Source organism: Ahaetulla prasina, chromosome 4, assembly GCF_028640845.1.
Source record: "Ahaetulla prasina isolate Xishuangbanna chromosome 4, ASM2864084v1, whole genome shotgun sequence".
Classification (NCBI taxonomy): domain Eukaryota; kingdom Metazoa; phylum Chordata; class Lepidosauria; order Squamata; family Colubridae; genus Ahaetulla; species Ahaetulla prasina.
In genome coordinates, this window is record NC_080542.1 from 29,387,408 (window position 1) to 29,411,735 (window position 24,328).

A 24,328-nucleotide genomic window follows, 5' to 3' on the forward strand; every position below is an offset into this window, starting at 1 on the left:
ATGATTAAGTCACCCGGCTGAAAATAATTATGAACAATCCGGATAGGATTTCTGATTCTGCATTTTATTATTTTACCCTGGCAAGTCATATGTGGCAAAAAAAGTAACAGTAGATTCAATACAATCATGTTAAACATTAATTTCAGTTTCTCTCATTTTCATAAAATGTTTCAGTCTCAATAGAAATAATTTGAACTGAATCATCTGTGTTCTTCACACAACTCCCATTCTGTTCTGAACCTTAGGATAAAATTGGTTCAGAGATTGATGATAGTGATCTTATCTACTGTAAAGAACATTATTTAAAAAAACACATGAAATATTTAAACTGTCCACCCACCTCTACCTTCTTTGTAGAAATAAATTGGTAATCTTGCCTTTGAGAAGCAGAAAAATTAATAATAGTCTTTTTGATAATTATGAGAGACAAAATTGCAATCTTTAAATTTTAATGCCTCTGTGGAATTAAGAATATGTTTTCAGTTCTAAAGACAATGTTTGCAATTCCATCTATTAATGAAATGGCAAGGTTAGAATGAGTTGCATAATTTTTCACCAGATAATAAAGGTAAATGCCATTTGACAACTTGCAAAATATATAAATAAAATATTTGCATCCCTGTATACTATACAGAGTAGCTGTCTATCAAAACCAAAATACTGTTCTCTCCAAATAACCTCAGAGAAAAAAATTGTTATCAGATTTTAAAATTTCCAAAATTAAAATAATTAACTATAAACAGTACACATATACATTAAAAAACTGTCTCCAAGCAGCTTCCTTTAGTTATTATTTATACTCTTTGTCTTTTAACATTTATATGTTCACAATGATATGGAAAATTATATGTTTGATGTTTAACATTTTTATTGGGTTATAAAATAAAATAAGATATAAAATATGAAAGTAAATAGAAAAACAGTGGGAGGGAGAGGGGGAAGAGAAGGATAAGAAAAAAGAAAAGGAAACTTTGGCTTCCAATTCTGTTGCAGTAGAATAAGACATTAACATCAAATCACAACTTTTTGTTTTTTCATAATAACATGAACAAGCCATTTCTATAAAGATCTATCAATCTAATCGGTAAAACCCAAAATCAAAGTTTCCTTCTTTTCCACTTCAGGCACAAAGTTCAGAAGTGGTCTCCAAGTGGAAACAAAAGTACTTATGTTCTTTTCTTTAATCAAAAGAGTCAATTTTGCCATTTCAGCCAACTCCTGCAACCATGTCCATGTTAGGAATTGAAGTGTCCTTCCATTTTTGTGCATACAATAGTCTTGCTGCTGTCAACATATACAGTAACAAAGCTCCAATTTTTTTCTCCAAATCTTTTTTCATTAAACCCGAAAGAAATAATTTTGGTTTCACCTTTATTTTCATTTTCAGAATTTTCTGTATTAAAATGTGAATCATATTCCAATTTTTGTTTTATATTATCACATATCAACCATAGATGAAAAAAAAGACTCTTCTTTACTTTTATACTTCCAACATTAATTTGAGATACCCTTATACATCTTAGATAGCTTATCTGGTCTTAAATATCAATGATACATCATCTTATAGAAATTTTCTTTTAAATTATAATTTAATGTAAATTTTAAACCTTCATCCACATATTTTCCCATTGTTCAAGCATCGCATTATATCCAAAATTCCTTGCCCCCTGAATCATACAATGTTCTACATATTCATTTTCCAAATTCAATTTCAATAATATTTTATAGATCATAGCAATAATATGTTCATTGAATAGAATAGAATAGAATAGAATAGAATTTTATTGGCCAAGTGTGATTGGACACACAAGGAATTTGTCTTGGTGCATATGCTCTCAGTGTACTTATTGTTGCCACATAATGAAATTTCCAATTTATTTTTAACAACGGTAAATCCATAGCACTTTTTATCCAGTTTAAATCTTTCTAAACCAATGGCAAACATAACCTTCTGATTCAAATTCTTTGCTCAGCTTTAAAATTCGGTCACCCAAGTTAAAAGATAAAATTTTACCATACGTCAACCAGTTTGGCTTTGCCACCATTTCTTTTCTAAAGAAAGCTTCCTGGCATGACATTCAAAGAGGCAGCTTCATAGAGAACCTTGTTTTATATTTATTCCAAATTCTTAGTATGGTACATCTAACAAAATGATTGTTAAATTCAACATTAACTTTACTTTTGTCAAAGCATAAGTAACCGTGCCATCGAAACCTTAATTCATGGCCCTAATTCAAGTTACTTCTTATTCTGAAGGCTCACCCATTCTTTTGACCAGGTTAGACAGCATGCTTCAAAATATTTATTTATTTATTTATTTATTTATTTTTCATATTTGTATACCGCCCTATCTCCCTAGGGACTCAGGGCGGTTCACAGGCAATTAAAAAATACATATAAATACAAGTTAAAATAACAGTTAAAAAACTTATTCTATAGCCCATTATTAAAAATAATATAAAAAATAAAAACCCATTTAAAACCAATAAATTTAAAATCTAATCCAGTCCCGCGCAGATGAATAAATATGTTTTGAGCTCGCGACGAAAGGTTCGGAGGTCCGGAAGTTGACGCAGTCCTGGAGGGAGTTCGTTCCAGAGGGTGGGAGCCCCCACAGAGAAGGCCCTTCCCCTGGGCGTCGCCAGACGACACTGCCTAGCTGACGGCACCCTGAGGAGTCCCTCTCTGTGAGAGCGCACGGGCCGGTGAGAGGTATTCGGTAGCAGGAGGCGGTCCCGTAAATAACCCGGCCCTATGCCATGGAGCGCTTTAAAGACTATCACCAACACCTTGAAGCGCACCCGGAAGGCCACAGGTAGCCAGTGCAGTCTGCGCAGGATAGGTGTCACGTGGGAGCCACGAGGGGCTCCCTCTATCACCCGCGCAGCCGCATTCTGGACTAACTGGAGCCTCCGGGTGCCCCTCAAGGGGAGCCCCATGTAGAGAGCATTGCAGTAATCCAGACGAGACGTCACGAGGGCGTGAGTGACTGTGCATAAGGCATCCCGGTCTAGAAAGGGGCGCAACTGGCGCACCAGGCGAACCTGGTGAAAAGCTCTCCTGGAGACGGCCGTCAAGTGATCTTCAAAAGACAGCCGTTCATCCAGGAGGACGCCCAGATTGCGCACCCTCTCCATCGGGGCCAATGACTCGCCCCCAACAGTCAGCTGAGGACTCAGCTGACTGTACCGGGATGCCGGCATCCACAGCCACTCTGTCTTGGAGGGATTGAGCTTGAGCCTGTTTCTCCCCATCCAGACCCGTACGGCTTCCAAACACCGGGACAGCACTTCGATAGCTTCATTGGGGTGGCCCGGTGTGGAAAAGTACAGCTGGGTGTCATCAGCGTACAGCTGGTACCTCACACCGAAGCCACTGATGATCTCACCCAGCGGCTTCATATAGATGTTGAACAGAAGGGGCGAGAGAATCGACCCCTGCGGCACCCCACAAGTGAGGCGTCGCGGAGCCGACCTCTGCCCCCCCCGTCAACACCGTCTGCGACTGGTCAGAGAGATAGGAGGAGAACCACCGATAAACGGTGCCTCCCACTCCCAATCCCTCCAACCGGCGCAGCAGGATACCATGGTCGATGGTATCAAAAGCCGCTGAGAGGTCTAATAGGACCAGGGCAGAGGAACAACCCCTATCCCTGGCCCTCCAGAGATCATCCACCAACGCGACCAAAGCCGTCTCCGTGCTGTAGCCGGGCCGGAAACCGGACTGGAACGGGTCTAGATAGACAGTTTCATCCAGGTGCAGGGGAAACTGATGTGCCACCATACTCTCTACAACCTTCGCCGCGAAGCGAAGGTTGGAGACCGGACGATAATTACCTAAAACAGCCGGGTCCAGGGAAGGCTTCTTGAGGAGGGGCCTCACCACCGCCTCTTTCAAGGCGGCCGGAAAGACTCCCTCCAACAAGGAAGCATTCGTGATCGCCTGGAGCCAGCCTCGTGTCACCTCCTGAGTGGCCAGCACCAGCCAGGAGGGGCACGGGTCCAGTAAACACGTACAAACAAAACAAACAAAACAAACAAAATACAGTTTCATATCCAATAAACAAACCCCCTCTTTCCTTAACATCTTGCAGTAGCTTATATCTAATTTTTGGGGGTTTTCCCTTGCCATATGAACTTAGAAATATCCTTCAGCTATTATTTAAATGGATTATCAGTTGTAAGTATGATGTGGAAAACTTAAGCTCCACATTCAAAACATTTTTCATATTTTTATATAAAATAATTCAATGTGTTCTGCAATTCACCAACATTGGGAAAGCTTTAATTTCACAATAACTGGAAAAGGTTCACATTACTAAACTTGGAAAATAATAATAAAAAATATGAGTTTATATTAACTAGCTTCATTAAAAAGTCTAGTCAAATTCATTTGTGATTTCCAGAAATGTTATTGACATTTATTCCATCTAACCTAACATGTAAAAATACTGTTCTACAATTCAATTCATACTCTACCTATGAGTGAAGACAGATCCGTTCCTAACTCTGTTTCATTTAATGATTATATATTCCACTAAGTAAAACAAGTATCCTATTTTGATTAATGTATTACAGATTTAAAATAAGAGAAATATTGAAAAGAAATATTTTGTGCACATATTACTATCTTTTTCGCTTAATAAGTTGTTCCCTATTGTTTAGCTCTGGCCTAACAATAATTATGTAACATTTGGGGAAATATAGGCAGCCCAGCAACCCAGCACTGGAAGCCAAAATAGAGAAAACCTCCACAGCCACCATGTATTTGCCTTTGGTGCTCAGGTAAGATGGAACAAAAGAGAGCCACACACTGCAGAAGATCAGCATGCTGAATGTGAGACATTTGGCCTCATTGAAACTGCTGGGGAGATTCCTGGAGAAAAAAGCTACTATGAAACTGGCCGCTGCCAGTAAGCCCATATAGCCCAGGACAAAGTAGAACATAATATCTGAGCCTTCATTGCACTGCAGTATCACTTCCTCAGTTTTTGAATGGATGTCAATATCAGGAAAAGGGGGGAATGTGAACAGCCACACAATGCAGATGCCTGCTTGAATCAGGGAACAAGAAATAACAATGGAGATGGCCAACCATTTTCCTACCCACTTCCTCACCTTGGATCCTGGTTTGGTGGCCATAAAAGCCAGAACCACAGTGATGGATTTTGCCAACACAGAAGACACAGCCACTGAGAAAATGATGCCAAAGCTAATTTGTCGAAGAAGGCATATTATATTGCCTGGTACAATGAGAAACTGCAATGAACAAGGGAAACAGAGGAGGAGGGAAATGAGTAGAATGTAGGTGAGATTTCGGTTATTGGCCTTGATGATGGGAGTATGGTGATACTTCAGAAATATTGCCAGCACACCAACTGTGCAGAAAGAAAAAAAAAGTGCCAGAATAAGTAGACCTATTCCTATTGGTTCTTCATAGGATAAGAAAGATATTTTCTTGGCAAGACATGAATCCCTCTCTTTGCTTGGATGTTGATCCTCTGGACATTCTGAACAAACATGCATATCTGGAATTTAAGCATATAATTTTTCTGTGTCATTTTCTGTGGTCAGTGTGTTATCATTGTTAGGCTCAATTACACAGTCAACCAGAAGTTCAGATTGGATTTGGTATTTTTGTCTATCTAATCCTTTCTAATGACCTGGGATAGGCAGATGTGGATATTTTATGATTACAGATATTGTCGCAAGATGTAAGCTGTATCTGTAGCATCATAAATATCCACTGCTCAGGACCTTGGAAAGCACTTGATAGATCCCAAATACAGTGTAAACATCTGGCTGGCTGTGCAACAAAAATGAAAAATAATAACAAAAAATGAAAAAAGGAGCAAAACAGAAAGATAATCATGGTTGAAATGAGTAAATTATCAAATATAAATGTATAACAAATGCTTTAAAATGAAAAAAAGAACAAAGTAAAAATTATTATGGTACAGTATTACTAATACTTTGGTATTCTAAGTGCTTTTGCAATTTCACCTTCTACTGTTGCATCTAAGAAAAGATAAGAGTGGAGTGGAGTAGGGTAATGGAAACGTCTTAAGATAAAATCAAATGAATGTTCATATTCACAAACACAACAGAGTTCATAGTGGATAATTTGATACACATCTGAAGAATAGAAAGAAAGAAAATCAAGAGAATTAATGTTATTTTGACCAAATTTATTATGGGCTTGAATTACTTTGTAAATCACATTAATAGTTTTTGTAGTGACAGAAAGAGGTATTTTGAAATCTAAATAGATCAATAAACAAGTGAATATTCATTGCAATGATATGTGCTCTGTTATCCAGGCAAAATCCTGGTGTGGCTTTACAAAGATAAACATGGTGCTTCTTACTTTTTTCACCTGAAATTTTCTCTTTAGGGCATGGAAGGCAATCATAGCAGCAAAATGGCTTCCCTTCCTGCTTTCTTTTGAAATAACCAGGGAGGCAGCTTTCAGAACAGAGTGAAATAGGCGGGGTCTTCCAAATAAAGAAAGAAGGGAAATGTTAACATTCAGTCAGGTATTTGATAAAAATATAAGTAGCTTTCTTTCTTTTAAACTGGGAAATATTTTAGCTCCAGACCATGCCAAAGTTATTTCAGAGGGATTGATCAAAGCTGGTGTTTTTTACTGTCATTTCATTTCTCACTTTGGATAATAGAGAAATTTTAAATAAAATTAAATATCATTTAACATATTTTTCAGGCTTATTTTTGAAATTAACTGAATCTAATCAAATTGTATGGAATCTGAAAGGTGCTTTTTCAAAAGGTAACTGGTCTTTCTTTTTTTCTTTGGTTGAGGAAGAAGACTTTTTGCTTCTCATTCAAGAAGTTTCATCGGTTCTAGTAGGATGGTGGGGGCAATAAAAGGATTAGTTCTGATGGATGAGGGTGGGTTGGAAGGATTATATTTGTTGGCAGTCGTCTAGTCAGTAGCACTCTCTCTGATACAACTTTGACCTGAATGACTGAAAATCTCCCCAGACAAATGGTACAGAATATAATAAAACAATTTACAACAGGATAATAGATAGGTGAAGATGACTTACAGGTACCTCTTGACTTACAACTGCAATTAGGGCTGGAATTTGCATTATTAAATGAGATGTCATAAACTGAGTTACACCCAAATTTATGACTTTTTTTGCCATATTTTTGGCTTCCACTGTTGACTTTGCTTTTTGGAAGCTGGATGGGAAGGTAGCAAATGACAATCGTGACCACAGGACATTGCAACCATCATAAGTATGAGATCCATTCATAAGTCACTTTTCTCATCACTATCATAACTTCAAATAGTTGTTAAAGAAATGGTCATAAGTCGAGGACTACCTTTACTCAAAAAGCTGCATCCTATAAGTCAAGCAAACTGCAAAATCAAATAACCACTGTTCTGACTCATCCTCCCTCCTCTCCTCAGCCGGGCCCCTCCTGTCTCCAACCGGGCCTTTTATCAGACTGCGAGTCTGATAATGAAGATGAACGGCCTGTTATGGCTCCAGCCCCCGGCCCTGGCTGCATGCTCGGAGAGGATTCCAGGAGTGAACGGACAAGCCCGATAAACTTCACTCCTACAGCGTGTGAGCAGGAACCCAGCCAGGTGCTGGAATTAGTGACAGCAGATCCAGCTGAAGACAATTCAGCATAGGAGGACCCTCGCTTCCGGAGATCTGAGAGGTGACGCCAGCAGAAGGAGGGGTGGGGCAGGCCTGGATAAATGCTGAGTCATGGAGCCACACCCCACAGCCTATATAAAGGACCTGCTTTTGGCATTCCAACCTTGAGTCAAGCAAAGTCTTATCGAGTTTGCTGATACCAGACCCTATCGCTGAAGTCACAACTTGGACTCCTGCCTGCCCTGATAAACCTCGAAGGGACTTGGCAAGCTGCAGAGGCTTCATTGCCAAGTTTGTCATGGACTTCCTTGACTCGTTCATCAGAGTGGGGGGTGGGACATGACAATCACAATCAAATAGACATAGTCCTCAACCTATGACCACAACTGACCTCAAAATTTATTTTGGTAAATGAAAACTTTTGCCTCATTTTACTAATTTTCTTCGTTAAGTGGATCACTGCAGTTGTTAAATTAGTAACAACAGTGAGTCTGGCTTTCCCTTTGACTTTGTTTATCAGAAGATCACAAAACATGATCATAAGACCCTGGGACACTGCAACTGTCATAAACAGGAACCAGTTGTTAAGCATCCAAATGAAAATCACCATTGGGATACTGCAATGGTCATAAGTGTGAAAAATAGTCACAAGTTATTTGTTCAGTGCCTTTGTAACTTTGAACAGTCATTAAAGGAAGAGTAGTAAGTCAAGGACTACCTCTATAGGGATCAGTGACTCTGCTCTCCCACAGAATTACTCTTTTTTCTTCTCCTGCCCTATGGTAAGAACTAATGCCAAGCACCAAACTAGGATAGGATATTTTCAAGAGGGACATTTATCTCCTTGCCCATTCAAGTCGTGACTGTTCTATGCCACCAGATAAACATGGAACTGTTAACAGGACATTATTATTAGTTCAGGGACTATTATTGCAGGAATATCTGGCCTGCAATATGAGCAACAGATAGAAACAGAGGCTTCTAAACACCTGTCTCAAGATATGATGATATTTCAATTCAACCTTAGGTAGAAATTGACTAGTAGAGAGAGAGAACAAATCTGGTGGGAGCAGCCTCTGGGTTCAGCTGCCCTCTCCATAACCATAGACTGGGACACCTTGTCAGAATGCAATGTTATCAACTCACAACCCTGCTGGCATTCCAGGAAGATATTAGGGTTTCATTTATCTTCTTCACTATGGAAGAAATAACCCCATTGTTAATTATTGTAGCAGAATTATTAGAATAATATAACATAATAATGGAGTTGGAAGGGACCTTGGAGGCCTTCTAGTCCAACCCCCTGCCAAGGCAGGAAACCCTATACCATTTCAGACAAATGGCTATCCAACATTTTCTTAAAAATTTCCAGTGTTGGAGCATTCACAACTTCTGCAGGCAAGTTGTTCCACTTATTGATTGTTCTAACTGTCAGGAAATTTCTCCTTAGTTCTAAGTTGCTTCTCTCCTTGATTAGTTTCCACCCATCGCTTCTTGTCCTGCCCTCAGGTGCTTTGGAGAATAGTTTGACTCCCTCTTCTTAGTGGCAACCCCTGAGATATTGGAACACTGCTATCATGTCTCCCCTAGTCCTTCTTTTCATTAAACTAGACCAGTGGTGGGATTCAAATTTTTTAACAACCGGTCTGTGGGCGTGGCTTATTTTGGGGTGTGGCTTGGTGGTCATGTGACTGGGTGGGCATGGCTAGCTGTTCATGTGACTGGGTGGGCGAGCTTACTGCTCATGTGACTGGGTGGCCATGGCTATGGGCATAGAAACTACTCAGAGGGCTAAAAAAGGTCATTTCTGACCGATCCTCGTACTTATGACCATCCTCACATTTATGCCCATTGCAGCATTTTTAACAACCATGTCACTCATTTTACAACTGCTTATCTTCATCACGGTTACAAGATAGGGCACAAAATGTAAAATGTGAGGACAGTTGTAGTTGTGAGGACCGGTCAAAAGTGTGAGGACAGGTCAAAAATAACTTTTTCAGCCCTCTGAATAGTCCCTATGCACAAAATGCTGCAACAGGCATAAATGATGACCGGTCATAAGTGTGAGGATTGGTCAAAAGTGTGAGAACCTGTCAGAAATCACTTTTTTCAGCCATCTGGGTAGTCCCTATGCACATAGAGACTACTCAGAGGACTGAAAAAAGTGATTTCTGACAGGTTCTCCACTTTTGACCAGTCCTCACACTTATGACCAGTCATCATTTATGCCTGTTGCAGCATTTTTAATAACCATGTCACTCATGTCACAACTGCGGTGCTTCATGTGATCGGGTGGGCATGTCCAGGTGGTCATGTGACATAGCTTCTTTGCCCTAATGACTGTTTGCTGCAATGTTCTTAAGTGTGAAAAAACGGTCATAAGTCACTTTTTCAGTGCCATGCTTGTTAAATCAACTACCACAACAAATCCATTCTCTCTCCCTCTTTCTCTCCATCTCTTTCTCTCCCTTTCTCTCTTTCTCTCCTTAATCTCTTTCTCCCTCCCTCTCTTTCTCTCCTTCATCTTTCTCCCGCGTCTTTCTCTCAATCTTTCTCTCCTTAATCTCTCTTTCTCCTTCCCTCTCTTTCTCTCCATCTTTCTCCCCCGCTTTCTCTCCTTCATCTTTCTCCCCCCTCTTTCTCTCAATCTTTCTCTCCTTAATCTCTCTTTCTCTCTCCCTCTCTTTCTCTCCATCTTTCTCCCATCTTTCTCTTCTTCATCTTTCTCCCCCTTCTATCCTTCATCTCTCTTTCTCTCCTTCATCATTTTCTGCCCACTCTTTCTTTCCATCACTCTTTCTCCAGATGGGGAAGGGTAGGCTGGTGCTGCGTGGGTGGGAGGCGGCCACAGGACAGTCCTGCTGGGTAGGCAGCAGGCCGAGGCAATTGACACATGCTTTCCTGCCCACATGATCCAAGCTCCTTGCTGGCCGCGCTTTAATCGCTGGCTAGAGAGATGCTTGGATGCAGGCAGGCTTCTGTCGGCGGCCGCGTGGCACTTGGATCAAGTGGGCAGTGAGGTGCATGGATCAGGTGGGCAGCGGCCACAAGCTGCTGCCCACCCAACCCATGCACCTCACTGCCCACCCAATTCAAGCGCCACACGGCCGCCGACCAGCCTGCTGCATCAGCATCTCTCAGCCAGCGACAGTGCCTCGCTGGCCACGTGGCCAGCGAGGTGCTTTAATCACTAGCTAGAGAGAAGCTTGGATGCAGGCAGGCTTCAGTCAGTGGCTGCGTGGCGCTTGAATTGGGTGGGCAGTGAGGTGCATGGATCGGGTGGGCAGCAGCTTGTGGCTGCTGCCCACCGGATCCATGCATCTCTCTGCCCACCCGACATGTTAGATTCGGGCAATAACGAGGCAGGAGACCAGGGTAGTGACAACAGCTCTTTACTATATGGTGAACCCAGCAACCAGGCTGGGAAAAAACCTCTCCTTATATACTGTTTAACCGGCGGCTTCAACCAATCAGCAACGTGCTTGTTTCCCGTTAAAATATTTAAAGATACATTACACTCCTTCCCTCCCAGAAAACACTTTACCTATATATTTACATTTATTTACATATTACTTTTCAACGTAATCACGTAAATAGACTGGGCGTCTCCTGACTCTTTCGGACCTGCGCAGTACAGTCTCTGGGAGCGGGTTGAGTTGGCCGGAGGGGCTGTTTGCTCCTCTCGGCTCCTTCTCTAGGCCATCCGGCCCTGGATTATTTTCCGAGTTGTCCCTGCTGTTTTCTACAGGAACCTGTGGGCGTCGCTGGACCTCCGGGAATTCAGTTAAGTCCTGCGATTTTCCCGGGTCTGAGTCAGCTGTTGGTTCAAACATAGAATAGTCAGGGCCTGTTTCGTCTGACTCGGGTTGTCCGGCTAACCGTTTCCTCAATTGATCTATATGTCGCCTCCATACTCGGCCATCCGTTAACTCTACCAAGTATGATTTGGGGCCTGTTATGTTTAGAATTTTTCCTGTTACCCAGGTCGGGCCCTCACCATAGTTGTGTGCCCATACCCGGTCGCCTATATCCATTCCTCTTGTCTTTTCGAGTCCCCCCTTGTATCCCTCCGGTGTATAGTTGGGATTTAAACGGTCTAGTGGGCACCTGAGTTTTCGCCCATTAGTAATTGGCAGGCTTCTGCCGGTGGTGGCACAGGGGGTTCGGTGTTGGACGGCTAGGAAATTATCTATTTTTGATTGCCAGTCGCCTGGCTTGAGTCTGGATAATGCCTCTTTCGCGCTTCGGACGAAACGCTCTGCAAGGCCATTCGTCGCAGGGTGGAAAGGCGCCGAGAGGACATGGCGGATGCCCTCTTCTGCCAAGTATTCCTCAAACTGTGTTGCCGTGAATTGCGGGCCGTTATCGGAAACCAATGTGTCAGGCAACCCGTGTGTTGCAAATAGGTGCCGTAGGACTGAGATCACGGCTTCGGCTGTCATGGATCTCATGAGAATGATTTCCAGCCATTTGGAGTAGGCATCAACTACTACCAGGAAGGTTTGGCCGTGGAAGGGGCCAGCAAAATCAATGTGGATTCTTGACCAGGGCCCTTGGGGTCTTTCCCATTCCCGAACCGGGGCCGTTGGGGGTAGAGGTCTGGACTCCTGGCAGGCCTGGCATTTCCCTACCCTTTCAGCAATTTCGAGTCCATTAAGGCCACCACACATAGCTTCTCGCTAGACCCTTCATCCTAACGATCCCTGGGTGACCCTCGTGCAGGAGATCCAACACCCTTTTCTTAATTTCTCTGGGATCACCACTCTATCCCCCATAGCAGGCACCCCTTGAGCCGAAAGTTCCCCACGTTTTTACAAATTCTTTAAAACGCCGCCCGGCGCAGCGGGCCACCCTCTTGTACCCAACCGAGTACAGTCCTCAAAATAATGTCGGTATGATGCCGAGCCACCTCCTTAGATGTGACTGGGCCAGAGTCAGAGAGTCAATTAGCAGGATGGGCGTCCCGGAGTGGGGTCTTGATCGCCCCTGGTAGTGGGCATCTGCTTAAGCGTCCGCATGCCCCAACTCTTTTCCGGTCGATGCTGCAGCTTGTAGGAATAAGCAGCTAAGAAGATGGTCCATCGGGTCAATCGTGGCGAAAGTGCCACAGGCGTTGGTGATCGCCAGCCAGTATCCCTAACAGAGCTCTATGGTCTGTAACAATTTCAAAGTCTCTCCCGAAAACGTATTCGTGAAACTTTTTTACCCCTGACACAATGGCTAGCGCTTCCTTATCCAACTGGCTATAGTTCCTCTCTGTCGAGGACATCGTTCTGGAGTAGAAGGCTATTGGGGCTTCTGTGCCGTTTGGAAGTCTGTGGCTGAGCACAGCCCCCACCCCGTAAGGGGAGGCATCGCAAACCAATAATAATGGCAATGAGCTATGATACTGGATCAGTAGGCTATCGCTCGAGAGTAGGTTTTTTACTGCTTCGAAAGCCCTAGCTTCCGACTTTCCCCAAGACCAAACAGTATTCTTTCCCAGGAGCTTATGCAGCGGCTCAGCAACGGTTGCCTTGTTTTTTAAAAAGACCGCGTAAAAATTCACTAGCCCCAGGAATGCCTGTAGCTCTGTTTTGTTTTTGGGCGCTGGAGCCTTTCTTATTGCCTTGACCTTGCTTTCAGTGGGGTGAATTCCCTTCTTGTCTATTCTGTAGCCCAAGAACTCTACGGATTCTACCCCTATCTGGCATTTGTTCACTTTAACCTTTAGTCCGGCTGACCGGAAAATGCCCAGAACTTTTCTCAAGCGCTCCCCCAATTCCTCTAAATTTTCGGCTGATATCAATACATCATCGAAATAGGGGACTACCCCTGGGAGCCCTTGCAGAAGTCGTTCCATTAAATTTTGGAATAGCCCCGGTGCCACACTCACCCCAAATTGTAATCGGGTACACTTGAAAGCACCTCTGTGAGTTACAATCGTTTGGGCTTCGCTGTGTTGGCGCTTCACGGGCAGTTGTTGATAGGCTTGAGCCAAGTCTAACTTTGCAAAGACTTGCCCTTGCCCCAACGAGTGCAGCAAGTGTTGCACCACGGAACCGGTAAGCTTTTCTGTAAGGCTTTGTTTAACGCCGCCTTGTAGTCAGCGCAGATTCTAACTGACCCATCTGGTTGGCGTCTCCCACTTTGGCGTGATCGACTGGCACCAGAATCCCTGATTTATGAGCTTGTCTATCTCCTTGTCAATCTTAGGTTTAAGGGCAAAAGGACTCTCCTTGCCTTTAACCTAATGGGGCTACCTGGGGGTCTAAGTTGAAGGAAATAGGGGTCCCTTGTACTTGCCCAGGCAGTCCTTGAAGACATCTTCGAACTCGCTCATGAGTGTGTCTTTAGGTTACAGTCACTTGTAGATGCCAGTCACTCCCATGCCCAATGCACGGAACCAGTCTAGTCCCAACAGACTTGGCAGGGTCCCTTCGACTATCGTGATGGGCAGGGTCTTCTTGTGTGGTCCGTACTCGACGCTGGACGGAGGTGGTCCTCGAACAGGGATGCGATTCCCTTGGTAGTCGTGGCACTGTAGGTTGTGTTTGCAGTTTGCGTTTGGCGGTTTTCGCAAAGCTTTTGCAAAAGTGTCCCAGGACATGATTGTGATCGCTGACCCTGTGTCCACTTCTAGTCGGCACGGCACTCCTTCTATCTTCGGTCTGGTGAAGATTTTCTTCTCGACGGGTTGCTGCACTGCCTATTACACGGTCGCTCGATTTGAATTCGCGCCTTTTTGTTTTGACCAATCGCGGGTCGCCTTGCCGATCCTGCGCTCTGATTGGTCGATTTGAATTTTCGGCGGGGAAGGTTGGGGTGCTCGACAGACTTGAGCCAGGTGCCCTTCTTCTCACCGACATGTAGCGCCCTTGAACTTGCATCGTTGACGCTGGTGTTGCCTCCGCAACTTCCGATTCATCCCGGCCCTTGCCCTTCTCTCGGTGAGGCAAACTCCTCCTCATCCTCACCGCCTGATTCGGGTCTGGATTTCTTCTTGTGCACCGGGTTTCTTTTGCTCGCTGGCGTGAGTGGCTTTGTAGGGTTTCCGCCGCTTGGGTGGACATCTCATGAGCTCTGGCTTCGCCCAGAGCGCTTGCCAGCGTTAGATTGCTTTTTGATAGCAGCCGCCCGCAAACGCATGTCTCTGACCCCACGGATGAGTTGCTCTAGTAGCTCCTCGTCCAAATCTCGATACCCACAGTCTTTGGAGGCTTTTCTCAGGGCGGCCATGTACTCGCTGATGGATTCGCCTCTTGCTGTCTGCGCCTCCAAATTCAAAACGCCGCATTTGGACGGTGTTGGCGCGAAATGGTTCTTTAGAAGATTTTGCAGAGTTTGCCACGATACCGATTGTACCGGCGTTGGCTCTGCCAGGGCTTCATGATGTCGATGACCTCGGACCGCAGTGGCTCAGGAAATATGCCCTTTATGTTGTCTGAACTCCTTGCAGCTCATTTGCCTCCAGGAAGCTCTCAAACGGGTCATGTACGCTATTTCTCCCTGGATGGGTCAAACGGCGCAGGCGGAGTGTAGCTGGCCATCGCTGCGATTCTGCCCTGATCTTTGCTGGGTTCGGTTCTTTCGTGTGTTCAGCTCGTTCCTGGTGCTCTTAACCTCGAGATCCCACCCTTGTCGCCAGTGTTAGATTCGGGCAATAACGAGGCAGGAGACCAGGGTAGTGACAACAGCTCTTTACTATATGGTGAACCCAGCAACCAGGCTGGGGAAAAACCTCTCCTAATATACTGTTTAACCGGCGGCTTCAACCAATCAGCAACGTGCTTGTTTCCCGCCAAAATATTTAAAGATACATTACACGACACCAGTAAGTAATGGTGGGGAGGGGAGGGGCAAGGAGTGGGGCGAACCGGCAATTTAACAAACAGTTTGGCCGAATCGCCTAGAACCGGCAGAATCCCACCACTGAACTAGACATACCGATTTCCTTCAACTATTCTTCATATGTTTTATCCGGCTTATTAGCAAACTTTTTTTTTACATGACTTGTTTTACAAATCTTAATTTATACCTTTCCCCCAACTAATAAAAAAAATAGTCTCATTCATTAATATCAAAATTAAAATTAAAATATCTACCAATAGTCTAATATTACAAGAAGCTTCATCAAGCACGCTTATGACTGTAACCGTGTTGCTGGTATCCTTAAGATTTATATTGACTGTTTCCCTATGACTATCATTAAGTGTTGTACCTTATGATCCTTGACAAATATGTCTTTTCTTTTATGTATACTTAGAGCGTATGCACCAAAACAAATTCCTTGTGTGTCCAATCATACTTGGCCAGTAGAGAATTTTATCCTATCCTATCCTATCCTATCCTATCCTATCCTATCCTATCCTATCCTATCCTATCCTATCCTATCCTATCCTATCCTATCAGCATTGAATCTGGACCAACTCATTTTGGCAGCTTGTCAACTCTTTTTAAAATTCTTATATTTTTGTTTCTCTAAATGTTATTGTTTTTGAATAAATTTTTACTTTTAAACTTTTTAATAAAGATCAATATTTTATTCTTGAAATACCTCTTTCTGAGGAGTATTTCAAATTGCTGTATCACAACTAAATACTCAAAGTCTTTATTTTAAAAAGTCTGTAATATTATTTTAGTGTTAAATGATACACAAGTTATTTTGGAAATCATCCGAGTCATGCAAGCAAAAAAAATTCAGAACTTACTTGGTTGAAATTATTATGCCAGGTGATGATTTCATCATGAATGGTGAATTTTTCTTCTTTCACCCAGGGATCCAGCTTCCCCACTTTCACTCGATAGAAGGATTGGTTTGGGAAGGTGACCCAGTTTATAATATCAAATCCAGATATCAATTCCCTCCTCTGATTGAACTGAATCCTATCCCCAGCACTGTTATTAAATGAGATCCCTTTCAGAAACTGATGGAGCTGAATATCAATGAAGACACAACAATTGATATTAATAAAGAATCAATAATAGACAGACTTTTCACATCAATTGCTGTAACAACATCTGCTGAAGTTTTATTAGTCCTCAACATTCGGTACATCCCTTCAACCATGTTTTATGTAGCTTAATATATATCGAGAGAAACAAAATGTCTATGTATAAATGCATCCTTGCTTCTTATCTGGAAAGGAGAACGCAACATGTATGCTGAAATATAAGGAAGAGTCAAAGAAGAATAGTCTGAATGAACATGGATTAAATACCAGTACAAAGCCGTCTTGAGTCTTCGGAGAAGGGCGGGGTATAAATGTAAACAAAAAAAAAAACAAAAAAAGTAAAGAGACTGAGATAATGTGACAGATTGAGAATAAATGAGAAATGAATTACAGAACATATTTATTAAAAAGGAATAAATGGAGTAAGAGAAAGAAAGAGGCTAAGAAATTCATGAAGAGGGTTAATGGGATCCATAAAAGAGAGAACTAATGTAGTTGGAGAATAACAAGCAGTACATGAAGCAGTGCATTGGCAAGGGTGAAAACTAGAGTATTTGAAGGATAGAACATTATGGAGTGATATAGTGGATATAAATTAGATTTACCTATATCCCCCATTTATATTGTATCTCAACCCTTCATTTCTTTGGTTTTGTGTGATTCGTATGAAAAATAGATTGTGAATGCATATATGTTTGTATGAAGAAAGAGAAAAATGCTTAAATGTTCAGTACCTGCCATGACATTTTTTCCTGAATATTCAGTTTTCCACAATTCAACTTTCCATTGTGGTATTGTTCCATATGCACAGCATGTAAAGCATGAGCGACAACATACACTGCATTGTATATATTGTAACTATAACCAGTCATGCTCATTTCAAAAAGAGCCCCAGGAAGTTCCTCCAATTTCTCCTCCATAGTGCAAATGTCACTCTCTTTCCCATTGACCAAGGAACTGGGAAAGGCACATTGAAATGCATGCATCCACACATCTTTAATAAAGCCATCTTCTTTTGATAAGAAATGATCTCTTCCCTGAACAAATTGCCGAAATCCTGGAACTTCATTGGAGTAAACGGAAAAGGACAGGGCACCATGGATGTCTTGAATATCCCAGGTCCTTTGATAAATTACTGTTGCAAGATCCGTTTGACAGGGTATGATCCACACTCTACCTTTTGGCTCCATAGAAACGGATTCAATTTTAGGAAGATTTAGCAACAACCTCAGATGCAGAAGGGTTGTTTCATAGACAATTATTGCATTGGCATTACTGTTCATAATGAGATAAAATGTTTCCACAAGCCACTCCAGTTCCACGAATATATTACTGATGTGCAGTTGTTTAATTATCTTTAAAAAGGCAATGCAAATGCCGTGAAGAGGAAAAGTTGAAAAAATCATCCGCACAAACATTTCATCATCATCGTTTCTCACAAGGATCCCAACCCAGGTCCATTTGAAGTAAACAAGCAACTGAAGAAATCCTTGGTATATAATATTTTCATTCGGTACCATGTGATAGAAGAAAAAGGATTCACTTTGATCTGGAATCTCTGGATGTGATCCATAGATTAACTACAGGAATAAGAAAATTAATAGAAGCTTAAAGAACAGAAAGAAATGAAGAAATATTTGCTAAACTAGCAGGTGCACTAAAGCTGCTATACTTTGGGAGATGTTTATCAAGCACTAGCAAATCTGAGATTGTGTATGACTTATTTTAGCAGCCTTATAAAAATAAAAACATTATTTTTTATTCAGAAGAAGATAGATTTGTGATATTCTCATGCAGTATAATTGATATTATATTTCAATAATATGTTTGCATTTCAAATTTGTGCATTAGGATTCCCAGAATAATGCTTTCTGGGAACTTTTTGAAATACATCTGAATTGGTTGGTTGTCTGGATGTTTGGTTGATTGGTTGTTGGTTGGTTAATTAAAATTGTAATAATTATAATTTTATATTATAAATTTTAACTTGAGAGATCTCAGGTGCTCTCTGACTTTGCCTGAATTCTTGCAGACATTTAAATATCCAAACTGTTGTAGCTAGCTCACTAGTGCTAGTAAGGAGTGGACTTTGTTCTCTATATTCTAACAGTTTAGATGTTTAATTGAAATCAAAATTTAGCTTGATTTCAATTGAAAACCAGCTTCAAGGTCACCTACCTCGGAAAAAGGAAAATGAAAAGCCATGTATGGTATAGCTTACTGAGTCAGATAACTTTCTAGCTCTCTTTCATTGAATATCATGTTTCTTTGAATGGATTCAGTCACTGTAAATTGTTCAAAATAATTTGGTATTGCAATAAAATTCCTTGCTACTAAAAACCTTCTTTTTCTAATTTCCTTGGGGCACTCTTGCAAAGATCGTGATCTTTTCCTTACAATCAGTCTATAAAACCAAATTTATTATTCACATTGCCTCAAGATTTAATAATTTGTTTTTTTATATCCTTTATTAATTAACGTAAACTAAGTAAATATCAAGCACACATTAGCATGAGTAGAATTTACACAGATGTAAAAAGTTCAGAAAAATCCACATGATTTCATAAGAACTCAACATTCACTACACATCCTACCTGTGGAAGTTTGTATAATCTCAAGATATCTGCCATGTCAACAGAGATTTCAGAATAAAGGGCCCCAATGATTGCGACCAGAGTGTTCTGGAAGCCACACTTATAATTGGGGATCATTCTCTTCAGAGGTGAAAAAAGTTCCATTGTTGCATGATAAATCCATCTTCTATCATAATTGTCAAAAATATTGATGCCCAAGGTAACATTGGGCAAGATTTGAGGGTTTTCATTTATCTCTTTCACAGCAAATACCAAAGCCAAAATATGCTGATAAAACTTAGTCTGGATTCTAGAATAACAATTGTAGGTGATAAAAGAAGCATACTATGCATAGGAGAAACATTTTAACAAATATATGGCCTATCCAAATATTTTGCCTTTGGAAGCAAAGTGTCATCAGCAGGGGTTTCCCATTTTGTTACCACTGGTTCACCCTATGCATGCACATTTGCTTCATCCATGTGCCTTATCCGCTTGTGTCCAGCCTTCCATGTATGTGCTTTGCTCATGCATGCACCTTCCGCGCATGGCCTGGTCTCAAAGACATACCTAGATAGGGTAACATAGAGCCGGGGTGGGTGGGTGGATCCTAACCGATCACTTCTGAGTGTTATGCATTGTGTACTAAGTATTTCATATAGTTTAACTTTGTACAGAAACACAAACTTCTCAATATCTTAAATCCTTTTCAATTTTAACAAAGATTTGAAGATTTCCTAATCTGAAAAGTCACAATCATGATTGTGACAATAAAATGTGTTGTTAGTGGTTTGGTCTAGTGAGAGGAATGGTTTTTCACTCAAAAACCTTGCAATTATAAAAATGTCCTAAAACTCTTAGTATATCCTTGAAGTATTCTGGTGCAAACACGAATTGTTTTGAAATTTGTTTTCTTTTTAACACTTTAACTTCTTTTTCTTTCTTTTATTTAACTGATTAAAAAAAATTGTTCACTGAACAGCAGGATTTCTCTGACACGTTGTCAGGATCCTTTAATTTTCAGCTAGTAAATTGAAGCAATTATTTCTAATTTCTTTAAAAACCCTAGATAAATAAAGCAAGATATGTACATTTGAATTAGAGAGAGAAATTTGTCACTAAAAGTAATTCTAGTATGTGTAAGACTATCACAAATGTAAATATAATTTAGAATTTCTTACACCAAACAATGGGATAGGGACACTTACATCACTTCACCAATAAAGGAAATATGGGGATCTTCCAAGAAGTTTTCTAGTTCTGTAGGCATGAACATAAGAGAAGTAATGGCACCAATGATGAGATCACCAGGTTGGAAATAATTATGAGAAATAGGGACAGGATCATCAATAATGCAATTCTTCATCTCACCTTTCCAAACCATGTGAGATAAAAACAAGAATAAAATAATCATGGTCAGTATGCCAATTGTATATCTGTAGCAGAGTTTGTCTGATAATGGTTTAAAATCTTTAAAAATATACTAGTATGATTTGCCTTACCTATCCTCACACTATTCTCAAACTTCGACACAGTATTCATAAACCTTGACTTCTCCCTATCAGGAATAAACTTTACAAACATCATCTGTCTTTAGATTCAAGTTACAGATGAGAATTGCCAGGGATTATTGATATTATTCATAAAGCCTCAGTCCTTGTTGGATATAAATTGCTAGGGAGCCCCTTAGTGTTAATAACAGCATTTTTTATAATTATAGATAGTGGGAAGAAATGTTTTTAGATTTTCATTTCTCTGTATTATGTGAAGAATTATTTGTCTTATAATTTGGAAGAAATGTTTATATGAAATAATGTATTGTTGGTATTTAACAACTGAAAAACTATTAAATATAAAAAAATCAAATAACAGAGTTGGAAGATCTTCTAGTCCAACTCCCTGCTCAGGAAGAAACCTTATACAATTTCAGACAAATGGTTGTGCAACCTCTTCTTAAAAACTTCCAGTGTTTGAGAATTCACAACTTCTGGAGAAAAGTTATTCCACTGGTTAATTGTTCTAACTTTCAGGAAATTTCTTCTTAGTTCTAGGTTGCTTTTCTCCTTGATTAGTTTCTACTCATTGCTTCTATCCTGCCTTCAGGTGCTTTGTGGTAACCCTTGAGATATCAGAACACTACTATCATGTCTCCCCTAGTCCTTCTTTTCATTAAACTAGATATACCCAATTCCAGCAACCGTTCTTTATATGTTTTAGCCTCCAGTTCCCTAATCATCTTTGTTGCTCTGCATTCTTTATAGAGTCTCAACATCTTTTTTACATTGTGGTGATCAAAATTGGATGCAATATTGCAAGTGTGGCCTTACCAAGGCATTATAAAGTGGTATTAACACTTCACATGATCTTGATTCTATCCCTCTGTTTATGCAGCCTAGAAATGTGTTGGCTTTTTTGGTATTTGTAGCACACAGCTGGCTCATATTTAAGAGATTGTCCACTAGAACTCCAAGATCCCTCTCACAGTTACTACTATTGAGTGAGGTACCACTTATGCTGTACTTATGCATTTGGTTTTTCTTGCCTAAATGTAGAACTTTACTTTTTTATCATTGAATTTCATTTTGTTAGATAGAGGCCAATGTTTAAGTCTGTCAAGATCCTTCTGTATCTTAAGCCTATTTTGTGAAGAGTTGGCTATTCCTGATAGCTTGGTGTTGTCTGCAAATTTGATGAGTTCCCCATTTATCTCCTCATCATATACTGAAAAGTTAAACAAATATCAGAAACATAACCAATGTGACAATTATTAAGAAATATTAGGATCAAGTTGGTTTGCTGATCCAGAAGATTCTTAATGCTGATGTACAAGTTGAAACTAGAATTTTTCATGTTAGGATTGAAAGACTGAAATAAAATAAGGGACTAGGTTCTTATCTATGAAAGGCTTCTATATGCACAAAAAAGTGAACTCCAATAATGAAAGATTGGATCATGAACTTAATGGAATTACCAGAGACGGCAAAATTGTTGCTTAAAGATAATGATTTGATTGCTCTTCTTTCTGCATGATTTATATTTCTTCCTTGGTAAAAATAAAAATCAAGCCTTGACTTTGGAATTTGATGATTAAATGTTTTGACTATTGTATTATGGTGCATTGTTTATTTTATGTATTTTTATATTTTATATACTTAAATATACTTATGGAATTGTTATGATTCATTTATGGATTATTAATTTTATTTAGACTAAAAGATTATGATATTATGTACAACTTTATTCTTAGATTGTTTGATATTAATACCGATTATATTTATTTTTGTATCAGTCTTTGTTAAACTAAGAGTGTATTGTATCTTATAATTGTATCCATAATGAAGAGTTTTTGTTATTGTTCTTGTTATCTTCCCTTTGTGGTATAACTTTATATTTTAATCAATTTTCATTCAAATTTAATAAAATTCTGCATACAAAAAAGTTTTGCTCTTTTTTTTAGAGTACAATTCTTTCTGCACAACTTTAGTCACTCCTTTATTTGAGCTCTTTTCTGAACATAATTTGTTCTTCACTACTCCAATGTACGCCATTCTTTAATACTCATTGCCTGTTTTCTTTTTCTGAAAAGAAATGTATATATTGCTTTGAACCTTGTATCCATGTTATTTTTATATAATTTGCAAAAGCGGAAGAAAAAGAGAAAGAAAGGAAGAGGATGTGACACCACAGCTATACATGTTGCTGTTTTCTCATAATAGTCCATGCCTGAATCTTAAATGTACATTGGTGACGAGCCTGGCATCTTAAAATTAAGATTATTAGAACCAAGGCAGATGAGTTTAGAAAAATAAATAAATTTATATGAATTTTACACTAGCCAGGTAGTCACAATGTCATCAGTAAGTGGAAGGTAGTCCATCCCTCTCACTTGGGAAAAAAAAGAAAAGGGGAAAAAAAAAGATGCATCTATATATTCCTTTAAAAATACCTCAGGTAATCCTTTCAGAGAAATGGCAAATATTTTATTTTAAATCCTAGATTGAAAATGCACATTTTGAACAGGCAAGAAACTGAAAAAGAAAAATTCTATTACTGTTTGAATTGTTGTTGTCTTTTGTCTAAATTTACATCCATACAATGAATCTCATAATAGAACTCCTAAATACAACTTTAAAAAAGCAAATTACGATGTCATAGCTGCTGATCTTTCATCTCTAAATTGGCAAATCCTATTCAAAAACTGCAACACTGCTAAAGAGTATTATAACACTTTTCTACTTGAAGTTCAAAGAGTCATTAATCTATTTATACCATTAGTAACATCCAAAGCCAAAAAGAACAAATTACCCATATCAATAAGGAAACTCCAATCAAAAAAAATCCCTTTGACAGAAAAATAAAACTGGCTGGGTAGCTAGTTTCAAAAACTGACAATTTTCTTTTTGCTTCTTAACTGCCACATATATTAGCTGGGGAAGTTGGGAGGGGTTGTTGTTGGAGCAATAGACAGTTAGTCATAACAATATTCCGTATTCAAGGACTTTTGCCTGCATCTGATTTAGACTGCCTGAAGATTGTATCCAATTGAATGTGAACAGTTGATTGGACAATGTGATGAATTTGTGGGTGTGGGGCAGGGCTGGTTCATTGGAAGGGATACCCCTTATCAGAAGCCACCTGAGTAAAGAGTTGGGATGTTCAGGCTGACACCTTAGTTAGGCAGTTTCATGATAAATTCCCTGATAAGCCTAAGGGTCCTCCTGGTGGGGGAGAGGTGATTAATGTGCTAATTGTGTTCACCCCTGACTTCAGTCTTGTCCCAGGATTCGTTCCTTTCCAGAGGGGAGGAAGCCTGTCAGTTTTGGAAGGCAATTTTCTTTTTGCTTCTTAACATATATTTTAGCTGGGGAAGTTGGGAGGGGGTTGTTGTTGGAGTGGTAGAAAGTAACAACATTCCGTATTCAAGGACATCCAGCGTCTGATGGAGACTGACTGAAGATTGTATCCAATTGAGTTGATTGGACAATATGATAAATTTGTGGGTGTGGGGCAGGGCTGCGAACTGGCAACTGGGTGTAGAAAACCTGGAAGCTTTCAGGTTTTCCCAGCTGTGTCAACATGACATCTCTAATAAATTGGAACTTAGAGGAACCTCAAGCCTCAGAGCTTTATTTACCCTGACAGTAGATTTTCAGTCACTGGCCATGAAAGTTAGAGTTACTGTTTTG

General features: G+C 40.2%; 1 protein-coding gene across 1 annotated transcript; it reads right to left on the reverse strand.

Annotated features, from left to right (window-relative positions):
- Positions 1-4,625: 4,625 nt before the first annotated feature.
- On the reverse strand, positions 4,626-20,508 carry LOC131198119 (vomeronasal type-2 receptor 26-like). Its single transcript, XM_058182628.1, has 6 exons — positions 20,351-20,508; positions 19,164-19,452; positions 17,304-18,149; positions 16,327-16,551; positions 6,367-6,493; positions 4,626-5,527 (listed from the first exon to the last, which is right to left on the reverse strand). Exons 1-6 carry the CDS (start codon positions 20,506-20,508, stop codon positions 4,626-4,628), a joined length of 2,547 nt encoding a protein of 848 aa, XP_058038611.1.
- Between the last annotated feature and the right edge of the window lie 3,820 nt (positions 20,509-24,328).